A 24,186-nucleotide genomic window follows, 5' to 3' on the forward strand; every position below is an offset into this window, starting at 1 on the left:
TAAGAATAATCTCAGCAGTCGCATTTTGTAGGAAAAGGTTGACATAGGGAAATGTAAATAAATGCAGAATCCTGCCAAGCACTGTATATGTCTACAGTTACAAAATGTCTATACTACACGAATATACCATAATAATAAGTATAAACAGTACTATGTTAGTCTGTGTGTGGTGAAATACTGATACTGCATCATTAAATCAAGACTGGATGATCATATCCATTACTTAAAAAAAAACACATAACCTCTGTCATTCTATTTATAGTCAATAATGGCCCAAAGATAATAATACAGGAAAACACTTGCTTCCACAATGATAAAAGATGGTCACCTGGAGGAATCATCATTGAGGGACCATTCAACGGTACCAAACCACCTATTTACGTCATTATTCTACTCTTAGTTCTGGTAAGACAACCATAGAGAGTTGTGCAATTTACACTTAGAAATGAAACTATTCTGAATTCTTATAATGATATGATATAACTGATATCATCAGAGGTGGAGCTTAATATATGGGAGGAGTAAAACGTTCAATGCAGTAGGTACCAGAATCACAGTGATATAGATTATGATAAACATCAAGCACACAACGTGAGGAATTCCTCATGGCTTTTGTGCCAGAAAACTGGCCTCAAAAAGTCTAAATTGAAGATTACCTTTGTTGCCATAGTTGCCAAACAATGTTTCAGTTTCTAGTAAAAGTTACAAAACAAGATAAACTCTTGATACATTGAGACCTGATATAGGGCTCTTTCACACTTGCGTTGATCTTTTCCGGCATAGAGTTCAGTCGTCGGGGCTCTATGCCAGAAGAATCCTGATCAGGATTATCCCCATGCATTCTGAATGGAGAGAAATCTGTTCAGGATGCATCAAAATGCCTTCAGTTCCGGAACGGAACGTTTTTTGGCTGGAGAAAATACCGCAGCATGCTGCGCTTTTTGCTCCGGTCAAAAATCCTGAACACTTGCCACAAGGCCAGATCCGGAATTAATGCCCATTGAAAGGCATTAATCCGGATTACTCTCGATTCAGTATGCATGGGGATATCCCTGATCAGTTCTTTTCCGGCATTGAGCCCTTTTGATGGAATTCAGTGCCGGAAAAGAAAAGCGCTAGTGTGAAAGTACCCCAAGTAGGTTCATAGCTACATTGGAGGCTCCACCAGTTGCAGATTACATCAAACTGGATGGAAAAAAATAGCATAAAATGCAGCTCTATTCTTCCTGACAAAATGAAGGACACTATAGTAGAACTTGATGGACGCCATTATAAGTCAATGGAGTTCGGTGGTCACCTCTGGGACCTGTTGGGTGACAGATCCGGCACCACGTCATAGTTTCTGTTTTTGACGCAAACCATAACACAGAACCTAGTATTTCCATGTTTAAAGTGGAATATGATGGGGAAAAGGAAACTCTTTGATAACTAGAAACAAAGTAACATTTCAAAATTTACAGGCTTTGTCATTAGTGTATTATTTCACGCTATCAAGGTCAGGTATGACACCGATTCTTTTACTGTAAGAACAATTTTAACACCCATCTAATTTGGTTTTCTGACATATATTCAATTTCCTCATGTGATTGTTACTCTTCATTGAGTGCTTTATATTTACCTTGTGCTAATGTTCTATCATCCATTCTTTACATAGTGAAAGCGAAACAATTTACAGAAAAAGGCAGCAGAGAAAATATATACTGTACATTTTGCCATTGTAATGTCTTTTCTAATTCCTTTCTATGCATGTTGATAATGGAATGTATAAAATCAATCCGCTTTTGTTGACTTGCTGAATTAAAAAGGAAAAAAATAAATAAAAAAATGGCATGAGAATGGAATATGGCCTTTCGCGTTTCATAAAGCTAAAGGGCGTCGCAGCAACATTAGCCACAAAGCCTGTGCACAGGAGTTTCACGTCAATTCCTAGACAGTAGGATCCATAGTAAAATATAGCACTTTCTATATTTACCAAATGTGCCAGGAAGTTTTCTTTATTCTGCAAGAGTGTATTAGCGTGCATAGCACAGCCTTAAGGGACCGAACACGAAGATATGCTGACACTTTGAAAGCGTGCATGCATTTTACGCGCAGATGGAGCTGATAATGTAAACATTCGGATGAACGTAATGTGGTTGAATGCTAAAGTGCACAGTTCACTTAGAGAAATTCGAACAAAGAGCTCACACTTCATCTAAGTAACAGTGCCGATGAGTGATAAGTAGCAGCCATTTCTGCTGATCCATTCCCAGACAGTAGTCTATATGTATGCGCTTTGTGTCTCCTTTTTATTTTTTTCCGCACAGCAGTGAAAGAGTTAAGGTCATCAGGTCTTCAATACATGACATGGAAATGGGTTTCTGGCTTTTCCACTAATTAAGTTTTACACTCTGCGAAGCATCTTGAACGATGACTGTTTTTAGTACAGTTTTCCTTTTCCTCCAACACTGAACATGTACAAGTTCATTTTGCGAGCCGTGCTCCTCTCCCCGATCGCCTTTCTTCTCTCTGTAACGCCTGCATACTTTGGTCTTGGCTATGGAATGCCGACTCCCAGGGAAACAATGGAGGCCTTTCAAGACACCAGTGTCTGGCTCTAGAAAGGGTTCAGATCCGGCACAGTCAATATTTACAGCAATGTGGAGTCTATGGCACGAAGACGACTACTAAACTTCAAATTACGCTGATTACTATCATTATATTAAACATGCCAGATACCGCTAACATCAACTATGCCAGCCTCATCTAATATAAGGCATTTATTATTGTATCTGACTTGTTCAGAGCTTGCTGAGGTATATGAGATTATAAATCCATAGCTATGCATCCTCACAAGAATTATGCTAATAAGTTATATACTTTCTACGATGACTATAATATTATATGACTATATAATAAAAATGATTATTTGATCCATTGTATTATCTGACTAAATTAGGCGTATTTCAGGGATAGATGGCGGTGCAATGGTCAGTTTGCCTTGCTCATGCCAGATCTAAAATTGTGGGCGTCGTATAGACGGCGACAGGGATGGGCTGGCAGGCCCGTCTCATTCACCATTTTCTACGCTTGTTCTAGGCGTAGAAAATGGTCTAAATGTAAGACAGCTAGGAAGCTGTCTTACAATTAGAACTGGCGCTGGATGCGCTGAAGTTATGGAGAGGCCGGTGCCTTTTCATAACTCCACTGGATCCTCCGCCAGTGATGGGCTTTATTAAGACCAGCGTCTAAACCGTTGGTCTTAATAAAGGTGTCCCTATGTGTCTAGATTTACATGCAGTGCTGCTCCAGGCCATAGTTTGTGCTGTTCCCAAACCCCCCTTCCTCATTATCCATGTAATGAATATTCATCATGCAGATCTCTAATGTAACTATAATGGAAATATTGAAAAATGTAAAATGGGTTTGTAAGAACTATCTAAACTGTTAAAACTGATAGTTGTACTGTGTTTGCCTCCTACATTAGGGCGGGGGGGGGGGGGGGGCTTTCCAAAAAATTGTATGACCGGTGTAACAGGTTACTCCACCTGGATCAATCCAAACTGAACTCTACTCATATTCAACAGCAGTCAATCACTGTTCTATACAGAAGCTTGTAAATGGTATTTTATGGGCACAGGAAGCGTCTGCTCTTTCATCTGATTGAATTGACTATCGTACTGACTCTCTCAAGCAATATTAATGGTACCCACGCCCCAATATGGCACTGATAATACAGTGCTATGGTTATGGATTCATCCAGAGCTTGGATAGAGGAACTTTGTGTCTCATGCTCTACCATAAATCCAGACTCATTGTTGGGCTGGTATGGAATTCCTCCAAATGAAATCAGAGGTAAACAGCGGTACAGTACGGACCCATCCACTGCTATGTTTGCCATTTTATGGATTTTTACAAATAGTTGGTTTTGTTGAGCTATAATATGAACATGTGCATGGCACCTGACTTTATTATCATTTTATATAGTTTGCCTAAAGTGGCCCATATATATTTGATTCATTAACGCCGAACCCACGGATTTCTGTGACACTGGCCAATCATTTAATGTGTATGGGATGGGGGTCTCCTGATCGGACTGTTGGATTACAGGATTTTGATTTCTGACAATGGCCTTCTCCCCTTTCCCGCATTCTAAACATAAGCAGACATACTTGAGCCATGCCAGCATTTTTACGAGGGGTTGGAAAGGATAGCTGTTGACCAGTTGAAGGTTCCACCGGCATAGGTCTAAGGTGTATGGCCTGCTTTAGAGCGTGTAAATGCAGATGAAGGAGGCAGAATGTGAGTTTTATTGGGGACAAGAACCTTGAGTAGAATGTACTTAAAAACTATAAAGCATATCATTAGAGAGAGGATCATCTCAGAATAAGTCTTCTTCTCATTGTATTTTTTAAAACACATATTGCACTTCAACCTGATACGGCCTGCCATCCAGTAGGCAAAAGGTGGTCCACTGCTTAATAGATTTGCCACTCTTATGGTATTGTTTTCAGACCCCTTTATGTAATTTCCTTCTTCATTAACACGACTAACAATATATCTCAGTAACATCAGCACAATAGATTAAGGCGGGTTTACATGGCCTGATGTTTGAGCCGATTATCTGTGACGAACATTCCTACAAAATCTCGTTCCAGATAATTGGTCCAAGTAAAAGGTGTGGCTGACGAATGAAGGAAACGCTCGTTCATTGGGTGAAATGATTGTTGGTGTGGACACCTCGATCATCATTTCTGGGCAGCAGATCGCATTGTCTAAACAGCACTCTGCTGCCCAGAAACAATGAATCTGTATGAGGAGGAGCGATGGCAGAAGCCATCTTTCATCCCCATACAGTGGAGGTGATCGCTGCACGTAAATACAGAGCTCCACCTTCGCTGACGAGCAGGCAATTGTCAGAAAGGAACGCTTCTTTCCCAAGAATCTCCTGCTCCATTGGGCTGTGGAAATCCAGCACTACTGTATATTACGCAGACTAAAAGCCTACTAAAACAATTCTGCTCGACACCAAAGGGCTTTAAACAAAAGGAACCTGTTTTGCTGCTGTGCTTCACCAAGCCATTTCAATGCAAAATCCACAGTCCTCTAAATTCCTGCAGACATGTATCAACACCTTTCCATTGCTTCCTCCTGGAATGACTTAAAAAAGGTGGAAAATTATGCCTTAAATGTTAGACATGTCAGGACATCATATAAATGATGCTGCTGTCAATCTGTAAGCTACAGGTCAGACACCACACTACTTAAAGCTACCAAAAGCACACAGTGATGGAAAGTTTTCAGCAGCGGCTATTATAGCGCATGTATTATACACCACAGGTAAGTAGTTAACAACGTTACGTGTTTGGATAGGTATAAACAAATAGAGACGGGAGGGGAAGGAGACATAGCTTCTTCCTGCCATCCGCAGCAGATAAAAAAAAGGCAGTTGGAAAAGATTAGTGCAATTGAACCATAGATTAAAGAGTAAACATGGTCCTGACAGTGATGGGATTCCTGGGAGTAGGAGCTGATGCCCTGACGTTACCTGCCTGTCAGTAAGAGCCGTCAAAGTGCTGTATCACTAGAAAAACTCACTGACAAAAAAATCCCTATTCTCTGCTAGACCTCGCTACATTATCCTGTCACCCATTCATCACTGCTTCCTGTACACTTAAAAGTGGTTTTCGTTAAGGTGGATACTGGAGCAAATTGAACTAATGGAAACTATCTATAGCATTTTATGAAATACATTCCCTCCTTTGGTTTTTACTTCACGCATTTGCATATGTAAATAAGCCTATTATTTCCCGCAGGACTGACCGCGGGGTAATCATTACCTAATTGAGTCAAATATTATTATTACATGAATGCAGTAATGACTAGGTTTTTGTCTTAAGTCAACAAATACACCATGGAAAAGAACAAGATCTAATTCCACAGACCAAAACATTTAATTACCTACAGCTTCAAGGAAATATCATATCCATAATGAAGATGCAGGTTATAAGAAGTTACGTTTTAATTAATATATTGACAATTATAAATGTAAATGAGCTTAGAATATACACCTACATATCATAGAAACATTAGTCCATTTTCTGTCCACTACCATTACTTTACCACTTCACCAGTTGCATAGCTTTAGGGGATGCAGAGGTAGGAGTGCACTAAGATCCTTAACGCTGTGGACAATTTTTGACTACGGACTGCGGACTATAACATCACCACTAAGTGTACCCAACTATACTTGAGCTTGAGGATTATTTGTATAATAATGGTCCATTTAAGATGGAAATACCTTTTAAATAGGTTGTCCCACCATACCAAATTGTTGAGAAGGATCTGATTAGTGGGAGTTCAACTGCTGGTGTCCCCCACCGAGAACCAGGGTCCTTGAGTACGTCAAGTGAATGGAGAGATGGTTATGGATGGATGCTTCCACTCTATTCATCTGTGCCTAAAATAGCGGAGTACAGTGGCACTGTGCATGGGTGTCCAGTCAGGGTCGGATTGGCCATAGACTCTTCAGGGAAATTTTCTGGTGGGCCGATTCCTAGGAGGGCCACCCAAGCCCAACTCATGGCTGCCAGCCAGGTACATAATGATCAGATTCTCTCTAACGCACCTGGCCAGCTGCCCTTCTGAATCCTCAGGACTGCGATACAGTTGAATACTGTGGTGCAGATGGCAGTATTTTGTGCTGCCCTGTGGTATTTGGTTCAGCTGGGAAGGTATATTGCTCTGCACTATGGTATTACGGGTCCTGCCTAATTATTTTGCATGGCTTTCAGTCATTTTGGACTCGCCTGCAACATGGGGCCACTTTTACTTTTTTTTTTCCATGGCCATTTATAGTTCCCCTGTGTCCAGTCAACTTGAGGTTAAAAAGTCCTCAGTTGACTTTGCCTAGATGTAGGAACACTGCTCTCATAGCTGGAGCAGAAGGCCTACACAAGCCAGAAGTTTGAGTTGAGCACCTTGCTACTAACCATTATACATATGAAAGTGACTGTATGAATAGAATATGGGTATAAAACTTCTGAAATTCAGTCAACTTGGGCCTCTCAGTAGAATACTGTACATGGTATCAGTAGTGACTCCATTCTAACCAAAGCATTACATCATTACATTTTTCAACGCTATACAGTACTGAATTCACACTGTGCATGCAGTATTCATTTGCTGTATGCACTGAGAAAGTTTTTCTTTATTTTATTGGAAATTTGTAAATATTGAAACAAAAGAAACAAATCAATTAAACCCAATATCTTCTGCCAATAGGGTATCCCTTGAGGACCGTATCAAGTAGCCAGGTGCTACGAGGAGCCATTAAATCTCTCTCTTCAATTTCCTAAGCCGAGCTCATGTAATAAAAAGATAATTCAATCTCTTGGTTTGAAACATAAACTGAAACCATTTTTAATTATAAGACATCAAAATTTATTTTACATACAACTATCTCCCTAGGGTAATTCTAGTTTAGAGGGAGAAAAAAAACTAATTACTCAATATATAAAGATGTAGCAGTACAGCCATGATGTCTTTGTTCAGCATTGTACAGTAGGGCTAAGTCAATTGTATTTCTGCCTTAGATAGCTACATAGAGGACAAACGTCTTGTGATTGATTGGAAATATAGTATTTGAAAATGATGTCCTGTAAATGACGAACAAAAAGGTTAACTGGTAATACAACTCGTCCTGCTATGTCAGAGAAGTGCTAATATGTAAAGCTAAATGAACATATTCACAGGTCCGGAATACTTCTACCATGTATAATATTCAGGCTTACCTCTTGTGGGTTTGCACCTACTCTGAAGAGATTGAATTTAATATCCCTTTTACTTCTCTCCGAACGTCACAACAAAAAGAAATTCAAATCTTGGAAATAGTGATTATGCGAGTGTATGAACAGCTGTCTGACAAAGGAAGACATCGTCGAGCAGGCAAATGATAGAGCTCTCTGTAATTGTTTAAGCAAAGCAATTGAGAAAGAATATGTATAGACTAATGCTGTTCAGAAATTGTATACATATTGGAATTACCCTGTCATTTACACTTTACAACTACATATTTCCTCTGAGTAGTGCATGAGCTAATTTTATAACACCAAATATATTTAAATACAGTCCCATGTGTGTGTTCCCGAGCAGGATTTTCTTGAGATAAATTTGCAGATTTCATTGATTTTGCATACTGATAACTGACGTTCGGGCACCTCGCAATAATAAGGCAACTGTAGGTCTACTACTGTTTGGGGAATGTTCAGTCTAGAAGGGGAGACTATCTTGGCAATGCAGTACATAGGTATCATATGGTGGTATGTATCATGCCTATCGTTCCATAGCACTGAGCAGAAGGCGCTCTGTGTACCAAAGTACAGGTTTAGGCTAGGTTCACACCTGCATTGGAGGTTCTAGCAGGCGCCTCCTGGCATGCAGTGGTAATTTGTCCACCAAAATACCAGCATTCACACCGGACACGGAATGGATACCATTATAGTGAATGGGATCCACTAGGCTCCAGTAGTGTCTGGCATGTGCCACATCCAGCAGGTCCAGTATTCTGTTCCTATGCTGGATCCAAATACCGAAATCCTAGCACTAATGTGCATGTAGCCTAAGCATATATGGAGCAAGGACTCATTCAGACGGCCATAGTGTTTTGTGGTCCGCAAATTGCGGATCCCGACCGTGTGAGTTCCGCTTTTTGCAGACTGCACATGGACACCACTATGATAGAAATGACTATTCTTGTCCGCGATTGCAGACAAGAATAGGGCTTGCTCTATCTTTCTTGCAGGACCACGTAACAGCACTACGAATGTGGACCCATTCATACGGTCGTCTGAATGAACCCTGACAGTTTGAAGCTGGTCGAACACCTTCACTGCCTGTAGGCTGAATGCTCGTTTCCTCCCAACTACCCCATCCCAGTATACATGAATGCTTGGATCGCCTGAGCCTGAATGTGCTTTTAATCTGATCAGGGGAATCGCTGCCAGTCACCTGTGCCAGAAGCTTATTTCCAAAGAGAAAATAGGATTGTATATGTTGAAAATAAACACGTAGAGTCCTTCCTTGCACTGACATATTCTATCAGAGAGAGTCATCACACCGCCATACGTAAAATACTCAGACGGTCCTGCCAAGAGTAGCAGGTCCGGCGAACCTTGCACTTTTGTAGATGACCACCTTTAGACCTGCTACTTCTTCATGTATGGTAGATCCATTTGATTGTAAGCTCCACTGACTGATTAACGTATTTTTCCCATGTATCAAATGCATTGATTGGTGAGGAACAGGTTAATGCATTAGCTGTAATTCATCTTTCGACCGGCCTGTATTTAAAGTGCCACTTAGATATTTATTTTTTTAAAAACTTTGCCGGGGCTGATGTTATCATTCTCAATTAAAAAGAGTGACAAATTGGCAGAAAACAACCAACCCCCGTGCGGTAAAACAGCGAATAGTCCTCCAGTGACCTCAGCTGGTGCTTCTCCAATGTCCGCGATGATTCGCTCCCTCACAATGGGAAGATTTTATTCAGTCGTCAGGTATTACAAACGCTGGCACATAGCGACTGATCAATAAAGTTATATTGGAGACATCCCCTGCTCCAAACACAGAGTGCTAATGAAACTCATCTGTATGTCTGCCTCCAAACACCCATTCACTTATTGTTAATCGCTACCACTGCTTGGAAAAGTGGTCAAATGCAAAATGAAGGCATCGGAAATCATTGCAAGCTTTGATAAGGTGCAGCTTATTAGGTATAAGTTAAATTGTCACCATCATTGTAGAATCTGCTGCAATATTGTAACTCTTATGTAAATGCTCAATGCAACAAACTGAAGTATTACTATTCTCAGATAGAACGCTCTTCTATGGATCAAAGGCTCAGCCATCCTAATATCCTGTCACAATGTATTTGCACATAATTACATCATTAGAGTTGATATGAGAGCACAATATTTATCACTTTTGTAACTAGAATAGTGTTGATCCAGAATAAGAGAAAAAATAACAACTAACTAGAAGTATATTTCTTGTTATACATGGTATATGGCTGTGTATTTGTACCAGCAAAAACAAGAAAAATTATCTAAATATAAAGAATATGGTGCAGTCCACAGTCAGCCACGAGCCGTGTTTGATTACTGTCTAAAAAAGAAGTGGCACTATTAAATCACAGTATTTGAAGGTGATTTTTTTTCCTATCAAGTTTAATATATGAAACCAAGTATTTCATCAAATCAAATGCCAAAATTTGGGGGGGTCAATAATTAAACTAAAATGCACCTAAATTAGGAGTATTTCTGGCGCAGGCCAGCTCTACAAAAGGAGTGTAGAAAATGGTCTAAATGTAAGACAGCAAGGAAGTTTCAGAGGATCCACCGAAGTTATGTAGAAGCCAGCGCCTCTACATAACTCCGGCGGATCCTCCGTCAGTGCAGGGCTTTATTAAGACCGCTGTCTAAAACACCAGTCTTAATAAATGTGCCCATTGGTCTGGCTTCCTAATATATAATGCTACCTGTATAAGTCCTATGGCCTATAAAGAACACATACTATGGTAAAAGTGTTAATAATCTTTGTTCGTATGTTTCACACCAGTTTTGACCTGGAGGCCAAGAAAGCTACAGAAACACACTTAAAGGCATGACTGTAGATTCAGAATTTATGGCAGATTATTATAGAATTGATATAAAAATATATATATTGAATTAAAAATGTTAGCAAATTGATGGTGTGTGTATGGGCTAGAAACTGGTGGTGACCACCACTTTATGTAGATTAGACACTTGAGTATGTTTCGATGGCACATGTTCCTGATGAGTTTTTAAGTGTTTTTGTTGGGTTTTACATTCAGTGAATAATTTAATTAAGCTGCCGATAGAGTGGACAAAACATAAGCACATATGACTTGAGCATGCATAAACTACAAATGCACCATTATTGCTTATTAACACTTCACATGACTAAGTCTGGCACAGCAGAGAGTGTAATTACTTTCATTGTTCCCCATATGGACGTAGTACATCTCTCCTATTCCTTTGTTAGCTTATCGAGGAGAACTTAAAGTATCACACCAGCAATTTCATTATGAGCACGTTGACCATAACGGAAGAGGTTTGTGAAAAGGGGTGTACATGTGAATATTAGGTACAGACTACATTATGTTACTCGTTCAGACCACTGTATCCCAGAACATATGTGTTCAGATGGTTCCAATCAAACCAAGAACATGCATGTGCTGACAATGTGCACTAATAGGCCGGTTAGCATTCATTGCTTGGTGCTAATTAACTACAAGGCAATGAAACCTTTAAGTATTGCTAAATTAGCACTCAACTGGATGAAACTAAAATTGACTGGCTGATTCTGAAAGGCAATCAAATGAAATAAACAGGCACTCCTTCACTATCTCCGAATATCTCATTCCTCTTAACAAAAACTGAACAGAGAAAAGTCATCAATATGCTGAAGTACATTTTTACTAGTAGAAAAACTGGCACTCCATTCTAGATAAAGTAATTTAAAAGCAAATAATTTTTGCAGACATGGATACGTTCTTTCATCTGTACTTTGTTAAGAAATACAAGGTAATAAAATCCAGGTGGTGTACTTGTTATTGAATATCGTCTCGCTGTTAGAGTTTCATTCCAAGGATAGCACAATAGACCGAAAAATAAAAGATATATAATGTTGTAAATATCGTGCCAACCTTATCTTAAAAGTGAAGTGCAGTCAAAACTCCTGGGACTAGAAAATAATGATATCATTTATTTAGCTCTTTTAATTGAATGTAACTATGGCTGTGGACGGCACTTTGGCTCAGCGGTTAGCAATGGGGTCGTGGGTCTGAATCCAACCAATCTGCATAAAGATTGCAAAAATTTCCTCCAAGTACTCTATCTTCATCTCACACTCTAAAAACATACTGATAGGACCAGTTTCCTAGGAAACCAATAAACCTAGTGCGTTCCTAAAAGCCCCCATACACAGTAGTGTATTGTCATTCGAACCTACTGAGAACAGTCTAATGTGTGTGGGGAGCTCCCGACTCTCACCGGACAGATTATGTCAGGGGAAAGAAGAATGGATTGAATACTTTTGCCCGATCCTTTTTGTTCTCCTGCAACCATAGTTCTCTGCCAGTGGCTTCTATCCCTCTACCCATTGAATACACATGAACCTGTATGTGTAAGAGGGAGACCGGAGGGAGTCGGGAGAGATCGATCTGGCCTGAACAATCGTTTGGCCGACAGCTATTGAATGTGCATGGCCGATTTAAGATTATATGTCTGTGTATAGTAAGGGCAAGATATGTTGAAATTTAAGGTTCAGTAATTTTTGGTCAAATATTATGACAAACAATCGGTAAAATGCATATTTTTGCCCTTGCAATTGTGAGTCTAGGACACTGCTTTTATAGACCCTCTACACACAAAGGTTTCTTGTAAATATGGGCATAGTTTAGATATAATTAGTTTTGGCCTAGTCTAACAGAATTATGGTTATTTTGCTCAATTTTGTACCTTGGGAAATGATTGTTACTTAATAACATAATTGTGTAGGCCATTTATGAGTGCTCTTTATTTTCAGACCATTAAAGGTTTGACAACCTCTAGCCATAATTATTATTAAGTTTCAGAATTAGATATATAATGAAAGCTATTTTGTGTAGTTGACAAAAGGCTAAGGCAGCACAATCCTCAGATTTTGACATTCTAAGCACCTTCTCTACCTGAATGAGATAAGATGAGTCGGGCTAGATGTCTTGGTTGAAAAATGCTGTAAATGTTTGTGATCTTGAAAGAGTCTTCTGACCTCCTTGTGCCTCAAGCTCTAAGCTCTACAGCTTTGGATAGCCGTTGGCTGAACTTTCCTCCATACACATCCATGTTGGATTAGATGATCATACAGGTGTTCTATATGGGTAAAGGGTAGTAAAATACTATCAGACACCTCTAGCAGCTTATCTACCCAGAGAAGAAAAAGGATAGGAAATCAAACAGCCCCCCCCCCCCCCCCCCCAACATTTGTTATCAAGTAAAGGTTTGTATACCACCATTTACATTAGATGGCCATCTGGTGAAACAGAGATTGGTGGGTTTGCCTGGCAATCTAATGTGTATGGTTAGCTTTAAACTATAAAATAAACTACTAACATGTCACTGCCAGAAAGTTTTGATTATTTGGTTTTGACACTTGATGGTGACTCCTAAGATCATTGGAAGAACATTACCAAGGATCAGACTATCAATCTCTGGTAAGTTTGGTCTTGATCTAATACTGGTTGGATAATAATTATGAATAATGCAATTAATTTAGATGTCTGTAAAAGCATAGTCAATAAAAATGAATAAGAGCGACTGACCTGTTAAGGTATTTTCCAATCCATTTCGACTGAACATTTGGAAAAGCCACTGTAGTAGATTGTGATGTCAGCTAACAGAGCAGAGGCCTCCTGAGAATCATTTAATTAGTTTTTTTTTTTTTTTTTACTGTATTTCAAATAAAATATCCCAGAGAGGCTGTCAGCGCTGACATTGGTTCTGTCAGTGAGGTGCCTTTTTGCCTGATTAATTAGTAATAAAGAGACACACTTTTTGGCAGCTCTTATTTCTTCACTATTTTCCCAGAACAGCAGGGAATACTTTGGGGAGCGACAAAAACACTATTAGCATTTCAGCACTAAGGAGCAATAAATATATTTTTGCCTTTCTAATCAATACTAGCCACTAGAAGAATTATGGAAGTTTCTAAAACATTAATGTCACCAGTTTTACTAATCAATCAGGTTGGCCCGCCATCTTGTCTCTGGTTCTTTTCATAGCCTAATACAAGTTCATACAGAGGCAAATACCGATACCACCTAGATATATGCAAAGCACATAAACCGTATAACATATGAACACACACAAAAGTTTGGGGATAAGATTATACCTCTTTCCCAAGTTTAATTGTGAGACAATCACACATGCGTATCTTAATGCCAGCTTTATGGCGGCAAGAACTTTTCACGCAGCATTGCTAGCGGGCGAAAGGATTTCGTAAATCCGCACTATTAAACCAAGAAAGCTCATCAGAGCGCAATCTGAAATACAATAATGAATATTGTACAAACAAAATTTACATACCATAATGAGCGCTCAGTGACAATATTGTGGCCATTGTAGCCAGATTGGCAAGGCACCCTAATATATTACACATGTAGAAGGGGGGAATACATGAATAAAGCATATAAATAGGCTGCTGGGATATAGAAGGTTGCAATTATCACAGGTTTACCTAATGCCCAGATTTTAAGCCAAGCATGCATAGTCATAGAGTTAATTCAACATCTCGTGGAAAAAATTACAAGGGAGCCATTAATTTGTGGGTGTGGGGTATTATTGTTGGAGGCACCGGTCAAACTGAAACGCATATATTCCTAGGTAGGAAATGAACAACAAAAAAGTTCACACAAAAATCCACCAAGAAAGCATGAACATATGATGAATACAATTTTGGAATTAGCTCTTATGAGCTGAACAGTAACAACTTAGAAACCGGTGCAATAGTTTACATGACTAGGAGTATAGCAATTCTTTAGCAATTTCGAGTTTAACAATATCGAATACATATTTTTTTTTTTATGTCATATTATTGACAGATGTGAGTATGTTCTACCAGTAAATCTGCTGTTTGTAATTAGTGTACAAAAAAAAGAAAAAGCTATGTTGATCTATTAGATTCAGCTTAATGGTATACTATATGCTATGTGATGCATATATAAACTAGATCCAAACTGTATGACAACGAAAAAGCAAACAAAGTCTTCCAAAATTGAAAACTGTATCAAAAATTTAAATACTAAGAATAATATTAATAAAAATAAAAGACAAAAAAAAAAGTCCTGCAAATGGAATAGAGGAATGGTACATGTGTTTTATCACATATTACCATGTATACAGATAAGTTAATAGTCATTTACTCAGTGGATCGGACGCTAAGCCACAAATATCCTACATTTACAGAAATAGTTGAGCAAATTTTGCACCATTCAGACCACGAGCCATACGGGTTAGGCCCTTCTGGATGTAGATCGGCTTTCCTTTACTAAATCTGATCATGCAGTGTGTTTATAGTCTCTTATGCAGTGGGCCATCTACCCTAATACACAGCAGCTTTCAAATTGTAGGTTCTAATAATTACATGATAATAATTCCAAAACTATAATTAAAAATGAAACCACATTAAATTATAAACCCCCTACGTGGTCCGATTCAATAATCCAATGCTAAATTATGCAAACCGTCATAAAACTAAATAAGGCCGAGTGTAAGTCTTGCACAATGCTGCGCTCCACTAACAAAAAATGCCTTTCATTTACTTTCTCTATTTGCTGCATTTTTCGAACAGAGAGCAAGGAAGTAGCGGCAATTATGGCTTTGACAGACACTAATAACTTACAGGACAGTTGGAAATAGAACCCTCAAGAGCACTTTGCAACATGAGCAGACAAAGGAAGATTTCTGATAGTTTTCCTGTTCACACAATTAAGCAGGAAAATATTATCAGTACAACTGAATTTCCTATCAGAGGCCAGTTCAAAATGGACTCTGAAATATATATATATTTAACCCAATGTGCAGCATGTAACAATGTAACAGTGGGCATTTTCTATAGCGAGGGAAGTGATGGCAGTGTTATGGAATATGTTGGCGCTATATAAAAGGAATAATATAATATTAATACCATTGGGTAACCAGTGACTAATACCAGGGCAGAGTATGCGGCCAATGGTAGGTCCAACTGCGAGATTTGCCTATCTTCTTCTGGCACCGAATCTTTAAAATATTTCTAGGGTTCAGTGTGTTCTTATAAAAGACAATGGAATTTACAGAACAGTCTACGTCCTACTATTTGCCCTGCAAAAATGAAAGATTGGCAAGATGGACAATTGTAGACATTTGTATATATAAGATTCTGAATATATCTACTATGGAGAGTTATAGGGTAAAATCACAAATAATGCTCCACCCTATTCAGCTATCTCATTTATATATGAAAGTCCTTGCCATAGTATAACGACAAAAGTATATACATAGAGCAAAGATATAGTAGAGCTGAGTTTGTCATCTGCAGCAGAGAGTCTTGATACCTCAGTACAACCCTTCATGGGTTATCTGGGATTTTGCAGATTACAGTGTGCACAAAAACAGGCAGCCCCAGACAGTTAACTAAGTCAGCACTGCTACATCTAGATGTCTACCCATCGTCTAGGGATATGGATGTATACACAATACATTACAATTGTTTGGCACTTCTATAAATGTATACTGGGGGGATCCAACGACCTCTAGCACATCTATATATGTAGATTCACTTTCCATGGGATGAAATAATCTGCAGAGCGCCATGATATAGAGTAGAATTGTATGAAGGAGTGCCCGGTGTTAGCACAATAACTATCTTAATTCCTCTGTTCAATAGTCAGGAAGGTAGAATTTGGGTTCTGGGAATGTGAAGGGTCATTAGCTGTAGACATATGTCTTTCTAGTCAATACAATTATTGCATATTTAGCTGTAACTGTACCTGACCTCTGGGTTTCATTTATTCTTCTATTTATGGAGGCAGACAATAGATTTCAGGTCAGATTTCATGCAATTTAGGTTTATTTTATAAAAAAAATAATAATAAAAAAAGAATATGAGGTACCATCATGACTACTTCCTGAGCTCTCCAGAAGATTTCTGAAACACAAACCTCCAAAATTTAAGACTGTGGATCGTTTATTATTGAGTCTTAATAAGGAAGGAAATAATTGGTAGGAATAACTACTATAAAACCTTCAAACACGCATTAACAATCTTGTTCGGAACACTCTACCCTTTTTACATTGCCAAAAAATTGGCTTCGACCTGTATAGATTGCAAGGGAGAAGGATTTCTGGAGTAGAATACACTTCTGCACTCCTAGTGCTGGCATGCTCTACAAGGATCTCCCCTGCCTTCAGCCCCATTAACCAGACATACATTCTCCATTTAAGGAACTCCTAAGACAACTAGCGGCCATCTTTGAAAAAAAAATATCCAGGGACGCCATTTTGTGCTTAGACAGCAGCGCAGCACAATGATATCATTCACTGATGACCTAAAGAACGTTAAGGCAACTTCTTCATGGCTTTTTAGAAGAGCAGAATTATTCATACGCATGTAGTAGGAGAAGGGAGTTTGTCATTAGGCACAATCTTAATAGTATTTTGTGTTGGGAATGCTTTTTCATACAGCATCTTGATCAAACTAAATAGTTAAATTCCAACTTTGGCTCTGCTACATTTCTATGGTGTGGAGACCATAGTACTTGCACTCGATCATACCAAGGATCAGCAACCTCCAGCTGTTCAGAAACTACAACTCCCAGAATGCTTCATTCACTTCTGTGGGAGTTAGAAGAACAGCTGAGCATGTTTGCATGCTGGGAGTTGTAGTTTCAAAGCAGCTGGAGTGCCGAAGGTTGCTGATCCCCTGGAGTAGTATATAATGGTATATCAAGCCAGGTTGCGTATACTCCTAGCCCACCCGAAGTATGAAACAAAAAGGTGACTGATAGGGCTTTAAAGCCCAAAAGAAATTTCCACTTACATGGAGAGAAATCATTTCATGTGAGATAATGAAGTGCATTGAGATATTAAACTGCTGTCACTCAACCTATTCATTGAATTTAAGATATGAAATAATATGATGTCACCAATGTGATCAATAACGCTCTTTCAAATGTTATCCGCAGCCTTCCTTAAGATTTTCACTGGCACCTTATTAAATAATACTTAAAAAGTTAATGCGACAATCATAAAAATGAAGCTTGGGCGTCACCTTCATCATTTCCTATCACCTTAAAAACCTCCATTTGTTGAGTTTGTCACTTAATTATAGAAGACATATTTCACCGGCAGACAGTCAGCGAGTTCATATCCGAGCTTCCTGTTTTTGCTGTAAAGTTTTAGTGTCTTGAGTTATTTTCTTCCGTAAGACCTCTCTACTGCCCTAGCATGGGTGATGGTTTCTCCATACCTCCGAGGCAAGCAGCGCCCTACATGGGACACGGCGACACAAGAGCGGGGTGGACATTAGCTATTTATTGGCATCATTAAAAATAGCGTACGCGTTTTACACCCTTATCTATCGCCCCCCCGTGTCATAGAATTTTACGTATCTACCCGGACGTTGTCAATGAAATAACTGCTCAAAAAGTTTCCCTTTCTAAAGGTCGCATTTAAAAAAAAAAAAATTAAAAAAAGGAGATGGAGATGACTAACTGCTAGACGGCACAAGCTGACTCCTAATTTTAGTCTCTGCGTAAATGAAGTGCAAGTTCTCGCCGAAAATGTTTTGAGAGTGTTTTTTTTTTTTTTTCTTCTAACCGAGGAAGAGAGTGATAGAAAGAGCAAAAACTCTAGATGTACACATGTGATTGTCTATGGAGGTTCTAAAAACGTAACAAGCCAACTTTTCTTAAGCACTAATTGTATTCATTCATTTTCTCAGCCCAGCATGGAGCTGGTAGATTGCTGGGTCCATAGCAACAGGGGACAGAAAGAAAGGCTCATCTTTATCTGTCCCTCTACAACAGGAAACGGGGCCACTGGGTGGAATGTAGTGCTTTCATTATGGGCATTTGCAAAAGATTAAATGGGAAGAATTACAGGAGGGTAATTTACCCTTAACTAGGTGCCCTTCCTTCAAAAGATGAGGTCTGTAAAACTACTGTTGATTGCATGGGATTCACAAGGGGAAAATACAAGTCTGCTGCAGGAACCCATTTGAAATAACCAAGGTATTCTTTCAAAGCTATAACAGGCTAGAGTAACACTATTAAAGCCAGCAAGCTGCATGTAATGAACTTCTCAGAACACTACTGCTACACTTTTAATCATGAAAAATTTATTGGGCTGGAGGTCTCTTTGTCCCTCAAATTGAAATTGCCAAATCAAAAACCCCTCTGGAAATTGGAAGCAGGAACCAATGCATCAAGAATGAGACTATTTATTTTAACTTGCTGCCCTCCAAAGATTTCCAAATCTTGAAAACCAGCCCAGAGCAAGTATAAACCTGGTTCTGCAGTATCGAGAGACAGACTTAGAAGAATTTAGCTGAAACAAAGCTATTTCAATATCCAGCCATGCAAGGAGCGGTAATCAAACTGCTCTGCATCCGTACAAGCTGATTGAGGGGTTGAAATCAGAAATACTTCCCTGCACATGCGTAACGCGTGGCTTCCATTATTACATCAGTTTGTTCGCATTATGAGACCTAGAAAAGCAATTATGTACAGAGTAACAAGGCAATATAGGAGGACAACGTAAGGTATTAGTAAAAGTCGTGACCTTGGGAAGTGACCTTCCCTTGACTTATAGGCTAAAAATGACACGACGAGCGAAGCGAGGAAAATTTCATTGTGTAGCGCGATTTTTAGAATAATTTTAAGTATATATGTAATACAACAAAATAGCTCTGTTGAATGTCCAATGACAAGGCATTTGACAAGAAACCCAACTTAATAGCCAGCTCTGCTAGATCTTAAATAGTGCTGTCTAGCTAGGTAATAATTTGGCACCGGTAGTGCCTCAGCACATAACAACTATTACAGAAATCTGGAGGATACTGTTTAGGAAAGCACATAGATTCAGGAAAAAATATATATAAGTTACGAGGTTACAGAAGGACTTAAAACATACATATTCACTCGAGCACGATACAAAAATAATCTTCCTTTGCTGGTGTCGAGCTCAGAAGAGAAATGCCTTGGCTTCTGCATATTGTTAATTGACAAGCCTGACTTATATTAATGATTTGTTATGGATGCAATATTTCACTATTCCAGGCAGACGCATTGTGGACCAGACACTTAATTATTGCAGCAGTTTTTTGGCAAAAAGTCAAAAAAGTTCATTACTGCTTCTTCAAACACATTGTTTTTGCATAGGAAGGATGTTGAAATGAAAATCGACTTGGAGAATTCATCAGGTAGTTAATACAACTTATAAGAGCTGCCAGAACTTACAGTTCCTTGACGAAGCCGCGTGTTACTCAGGATTACATTTCCAGTAAAAAAAATAATAAAATCATTTGACATTTCAGGACTATCAACAGTTGGGGTATTCCATTATTTTAAGTCTTATTTTTATGCACTGTACTGTTTTTGGATGGCAGTCTGTGGGAATTTGGGTGGGGTGGGGGGCATCAATGCTCCTAAAAACTTAAGCTTAACCATGTCGCCCATAAACCCTGGCAGTCACAGTAGTGCTCTCTTGTTCAGACTTTCACTAGCACTCCTGGTTTATTACATGGGGCTGCGTCTACAAAGGAAAGCCACTGCACTCGTTAATTTGTATCTTGACATTACAGAACAAAAGAAATGTTCTTATCAGTTGTTTGCATGTTTTACAGTGCAATTAATGAACTCTGAAAGGCATTTAATAAGATCCAGAATCTGGCTGGCATTTCCCAAGTAAAATGAAAGCACATTTTGGCCTTGCTTTTTAAATGGACTAAATCCTGCCTGACGTGCCCCAGTGTGACCACTACTTTCACTCAGTACTCAAGGGCTGGTCCCTCTACCAGGAGGTGCCCCATCAATAGCATGCTATACCAGGTGGTAAGTGTCTGGGGCCAGATCAGATTCGCCATGGAGAGGAATATTTTTAAGACATTTCGATTTCATTCCCACTGTCGGCTTTTCAATCTATTTATTTTGGTCCTTGATACATTGTAGGTGTTTCAGATGTATCTGTGTAACATGTTGATTGCATTGGGATACTACCTTACCCCTAACGTGTGGGATACAACTTTAGAGTTGCTTTACTCTAGGCTGTTCCTAGCCTCCTTGGTATCAACTCAAAGGCTGTTAACTTGGAGATTATTCCACATTTATTCCACAGCTCCCTCTTGAGCAAGAGACTTTTCTGCAGGCTATTCTGATCTATTAAAAAACATGACCTGTGACAAAAATCAATGTACTAATCTCAAACTAAACAGCAGTATCACAGGCATAGAACGGAGATAACCCTCGATAAAATGTCCTCCTCGGCCTGGCTGAAAGGTAAAGGAGGATTTGATTCACATCGGCTTTAACAAGACAATAATATAGCAGTCAGGTGACTTTGTCAAACATATGGTCACCATTTATAAAAAAAAAGGAATGGAATTTTATGCGAGTGCAGCAAGGCGGGGAAGAAGAGGAAGAGGAAGAAAACATGCAAAAACAATAAAAACTGCTTCCTCCAACACCGGTCCCCATAACTCAAGAAAGTTATTGCTTGGTCCTCTCCATAAAACTTTTATTCAAGTTTATTTTACAATACCCGGTACTAAACCAGAACTCTAAATCACATTGATGGGTATTATTTCCGGCCTAATTTGCTTTGACATTTAAAAAAAAAAAAAGTATTCCAGCTCTTCTATTTCATTGTACTAATCATCTTTAACCAAAGCAGCTGCAGTTTTGGGTGCACATTTTGAAAAACTTCCAGGGGAAAAAAAACATGTTTATGTAGAGTTAATTAGTAACCGATCGGATGACTGAGATATTTGGCTTCAAAGGTTCATTAGGTTTCAGAGAAATGCACTTTCGACCAAGGGGGAGACGGGATCCTAAAGGAATGAAAACACTAGTGGAGTTTGACAGATCAATATGAGTTTGTTCAATTAAGGGGAGTTCTATTGCTCCACTGTCAATGAGAAGCCATCAAGTAACTGAGACGACTGGTGGGGGAAGGTAAAGGGAACTGAAAAAAAAAACTTTCCCAAAACTGCTTATAAGTTAATTATTGACCTGACCAACTGCTACTTTTAACTTTTTTTTTTTTTTTCCTTCCTAAAAATTCTATATGTAAGAAGAATGCCATTGAAATCGCAGGTCTGGAAAGTTGCGGTAACTTTTGGCGGCGCACATGGACTTGACCTGTGTAGATCTGTCTGCTGCCTGAGAAGATGGGAGCAGAGATGAAAGCAGATACCGTCTACGGGATATTTTATATAGTTAGACATAACGGTATGCTTTGGTGAGTCATTGCTAATGCCTGCACAGTCCCTCGCTGCTTCCAAGCCATTAACAAAGGAAGTGTTGGCTCACACAAAGTATAGAATTTCTATATACCGTAGAACGTTAATGCGCTTATTAATATGCTGTCATACGGTATAAAAAGAAGTGACGTATAGTACAATATTAAAAACTGACAGGTGGCTCTCCAACCATTCAACCAGGATAGGTTACCTGGTGCAGTACCTAGATCAATACAGCCTACATTCTGCGGTGGTAGCGTGTGTTTAGTACAAAGCAGCATCTTGGTGCTCAACCTCCCCTCCCCCATCCTCCTTACCTGGGGTTGGTGCTGTTCCAGTACACCGCATAGCGATCAGCAACCACCTTGGAGCCAGGATCCTGGCTGCAAACACACATCCAGAGTAGTAGAAGAGACAGAAGCGTCAACATCTCCACGTGCAACATCACTCCCGGCCAAAAAGAGGGGGCGCGAGAGGAGCGAATACAGACGAATAAGAGGGAGCGGAGGAGTAGAGGGCTCCCGGTATGAAGGAACAGCTCTGCCGAGTTAATAGGAAAGGTTGTATGAACGTGTCAGGGACACTGCTGCAGCGATGGGAGAGACAGCCTGGCTCAGGGCGGCGCTGGAGGCCGTGAGGCTGCTGCTGAGAGCAGGAGTAGCAGGGCGGCGCACATTCACACCGCGCTCCCTGCACGCACAGCAGGGCAAAGGAACAGGGGACGCATTCCCAGGGGGGCACCTCAGGCGCAGTACGGTCCAGATGCCAAACTAAGTGGAACTCAGTTCACAGGGTGGAGAATGGAATAGCTCAACCGGCTCCTCTGCAGTCCAGGATATACCTATCTATTGCAGCTCTCCCTTTTTTGTAGAAAGTTGCTGCTACCTAGAAATGCAAGGACTTGGGGGGGGTATTGTGTTTTTTTGGCACTTGCTGGATAAAAGGCTTGCGCAATGTCAAGGAGAAAGAAGTAGGCTTTAGGGGAAGGGTCTTGCTGATGTCCAACTCACACCCAAGGCTACCAAGCGCAAGAGCGGAAAATCAGGCAATTGCCATCTCCAAAGCTACAACTGGAAAGAAGATGCGCTGCAGTCTGTCTGGAGAGTCTGTGTCTTTGGGGGTACTTTATGTATCCTCGCCCACCCCCCGCCTCCGTCCTTGTCCTTTTCTTTCAGCAGGGCGATTCTGGAGAGGTAAGAAGAGATGGAACAATCCTGGAAGCCTCTGTGATGTCTTACATCCAAGAACTCAATGCACAGGATGCAAATCAAATGGTTTTATATTTGGGGAGAAAAATAAATAAAAAGCAAGAAAAATAAAAAACAAACTCCTGGAAATGCATCCAAGTCTTCAGCATAAAACAGCCACATGCATAAAGATGAGGTCCAAGATACGGCCCCCGGCATCAACAGGAGGGGGGAAGTCACTTTTTGTCTTTTTTTTTGTCCAGTCCCCAGGAGATCAACTTGTGAGAGCAGGAAACAGTTTGAAATAAATAAAACGAGCCACGAGATCCGACATCAGACGCAGGACAAGCAGCGCCCGCAGCTGCTCCCGGGCTCGGGGAGGACTTATTATACAGCAGCCGGGAGAAAGGCTGGGCGTGGAGGAAAGGGTTAAAAGACAGGCAAGGAGAAGAGGGAAAAATTGGAGGATGGAGTAAAATCCCCTCCAAAAAGTCCCACCCTCCTCCAGCCAAAGACTCACTGCTAGAGATGCTGCGCGGAGCAGGCGTCCAGTCTGTGGAGACGAGCTAGGAAAGGCGGGCGCTGACACCCGCGGCGGGCGTGCAGGTACGGGCACTAGTCATCAGAGGCGTCCACAGCCGCCGGGTGATCCTGGGAGATCTCCTGCACTTTACTAGGCGGGAGGGGGCGGACAGGGCTGCTGTTTGCTGAGCCATTTCCACAGGCTCTCCCTCTCTCTGCATCGGGATTGGTCAGCCACACGAGAAGTGGGCGGCGCTGGCCGGCCTGCAAGAAATGGCCCCGCCCTCCCCGGAGCCGGACTAATTGAATTACACTGAAATCTGGATGCTTAACAGGCAGCACCACTGAAGCCGGCAGAGTGCAGCCCCTGGCACTGGGGGTTAACCCTCACAGCGCTGGAGCCGGCAGAGTGCAGCCTCTGGCACTGGGGGTTAACCCTCAC

General features: G+C 40.2%; 1 protein-coding gene across 1 annotated transcript in view; it reads right to left on the reverse strand.

Moving 5' to 3' along the window:
• EFNA5 (ephrin A5) overlaps positions 1 to 23,754 on the reverse strand; it is a 426,989-nt gene extending 403,235 nt beyond the window's left edge. Inside the window, exon 1 of the mRNA XM_040421605.1 lies at positions 22,353 to 23,754. Coding sequence (XP_040277539.1) covers positions 22,353 to 22,480 — 128 coding nt within the window. The 5' untranslated portion in view covers positions 22,481 to 23,754. The remainder of the gene's footprint in view (positions 1 to 22,352) is intronic.
• Between the last annotated feature and the right edge of the window lie 432 nt (positions 23,755 to 24,186).

This window comes from Bufo bufo, chromosome 2 (genome assembly GCF_905171765.1).
Source record: "Bufo bufo chromosome 2, aBufBuf1.1, whole genome shotgun sequence".
In the NCBI taxonomy this organism is placed as follows: domain Eukaryota; kingdom Metazoa; phylum Chordata; class Amphibia; order Anura; family Bufonidae; genus Bufo; species Bufo bufo.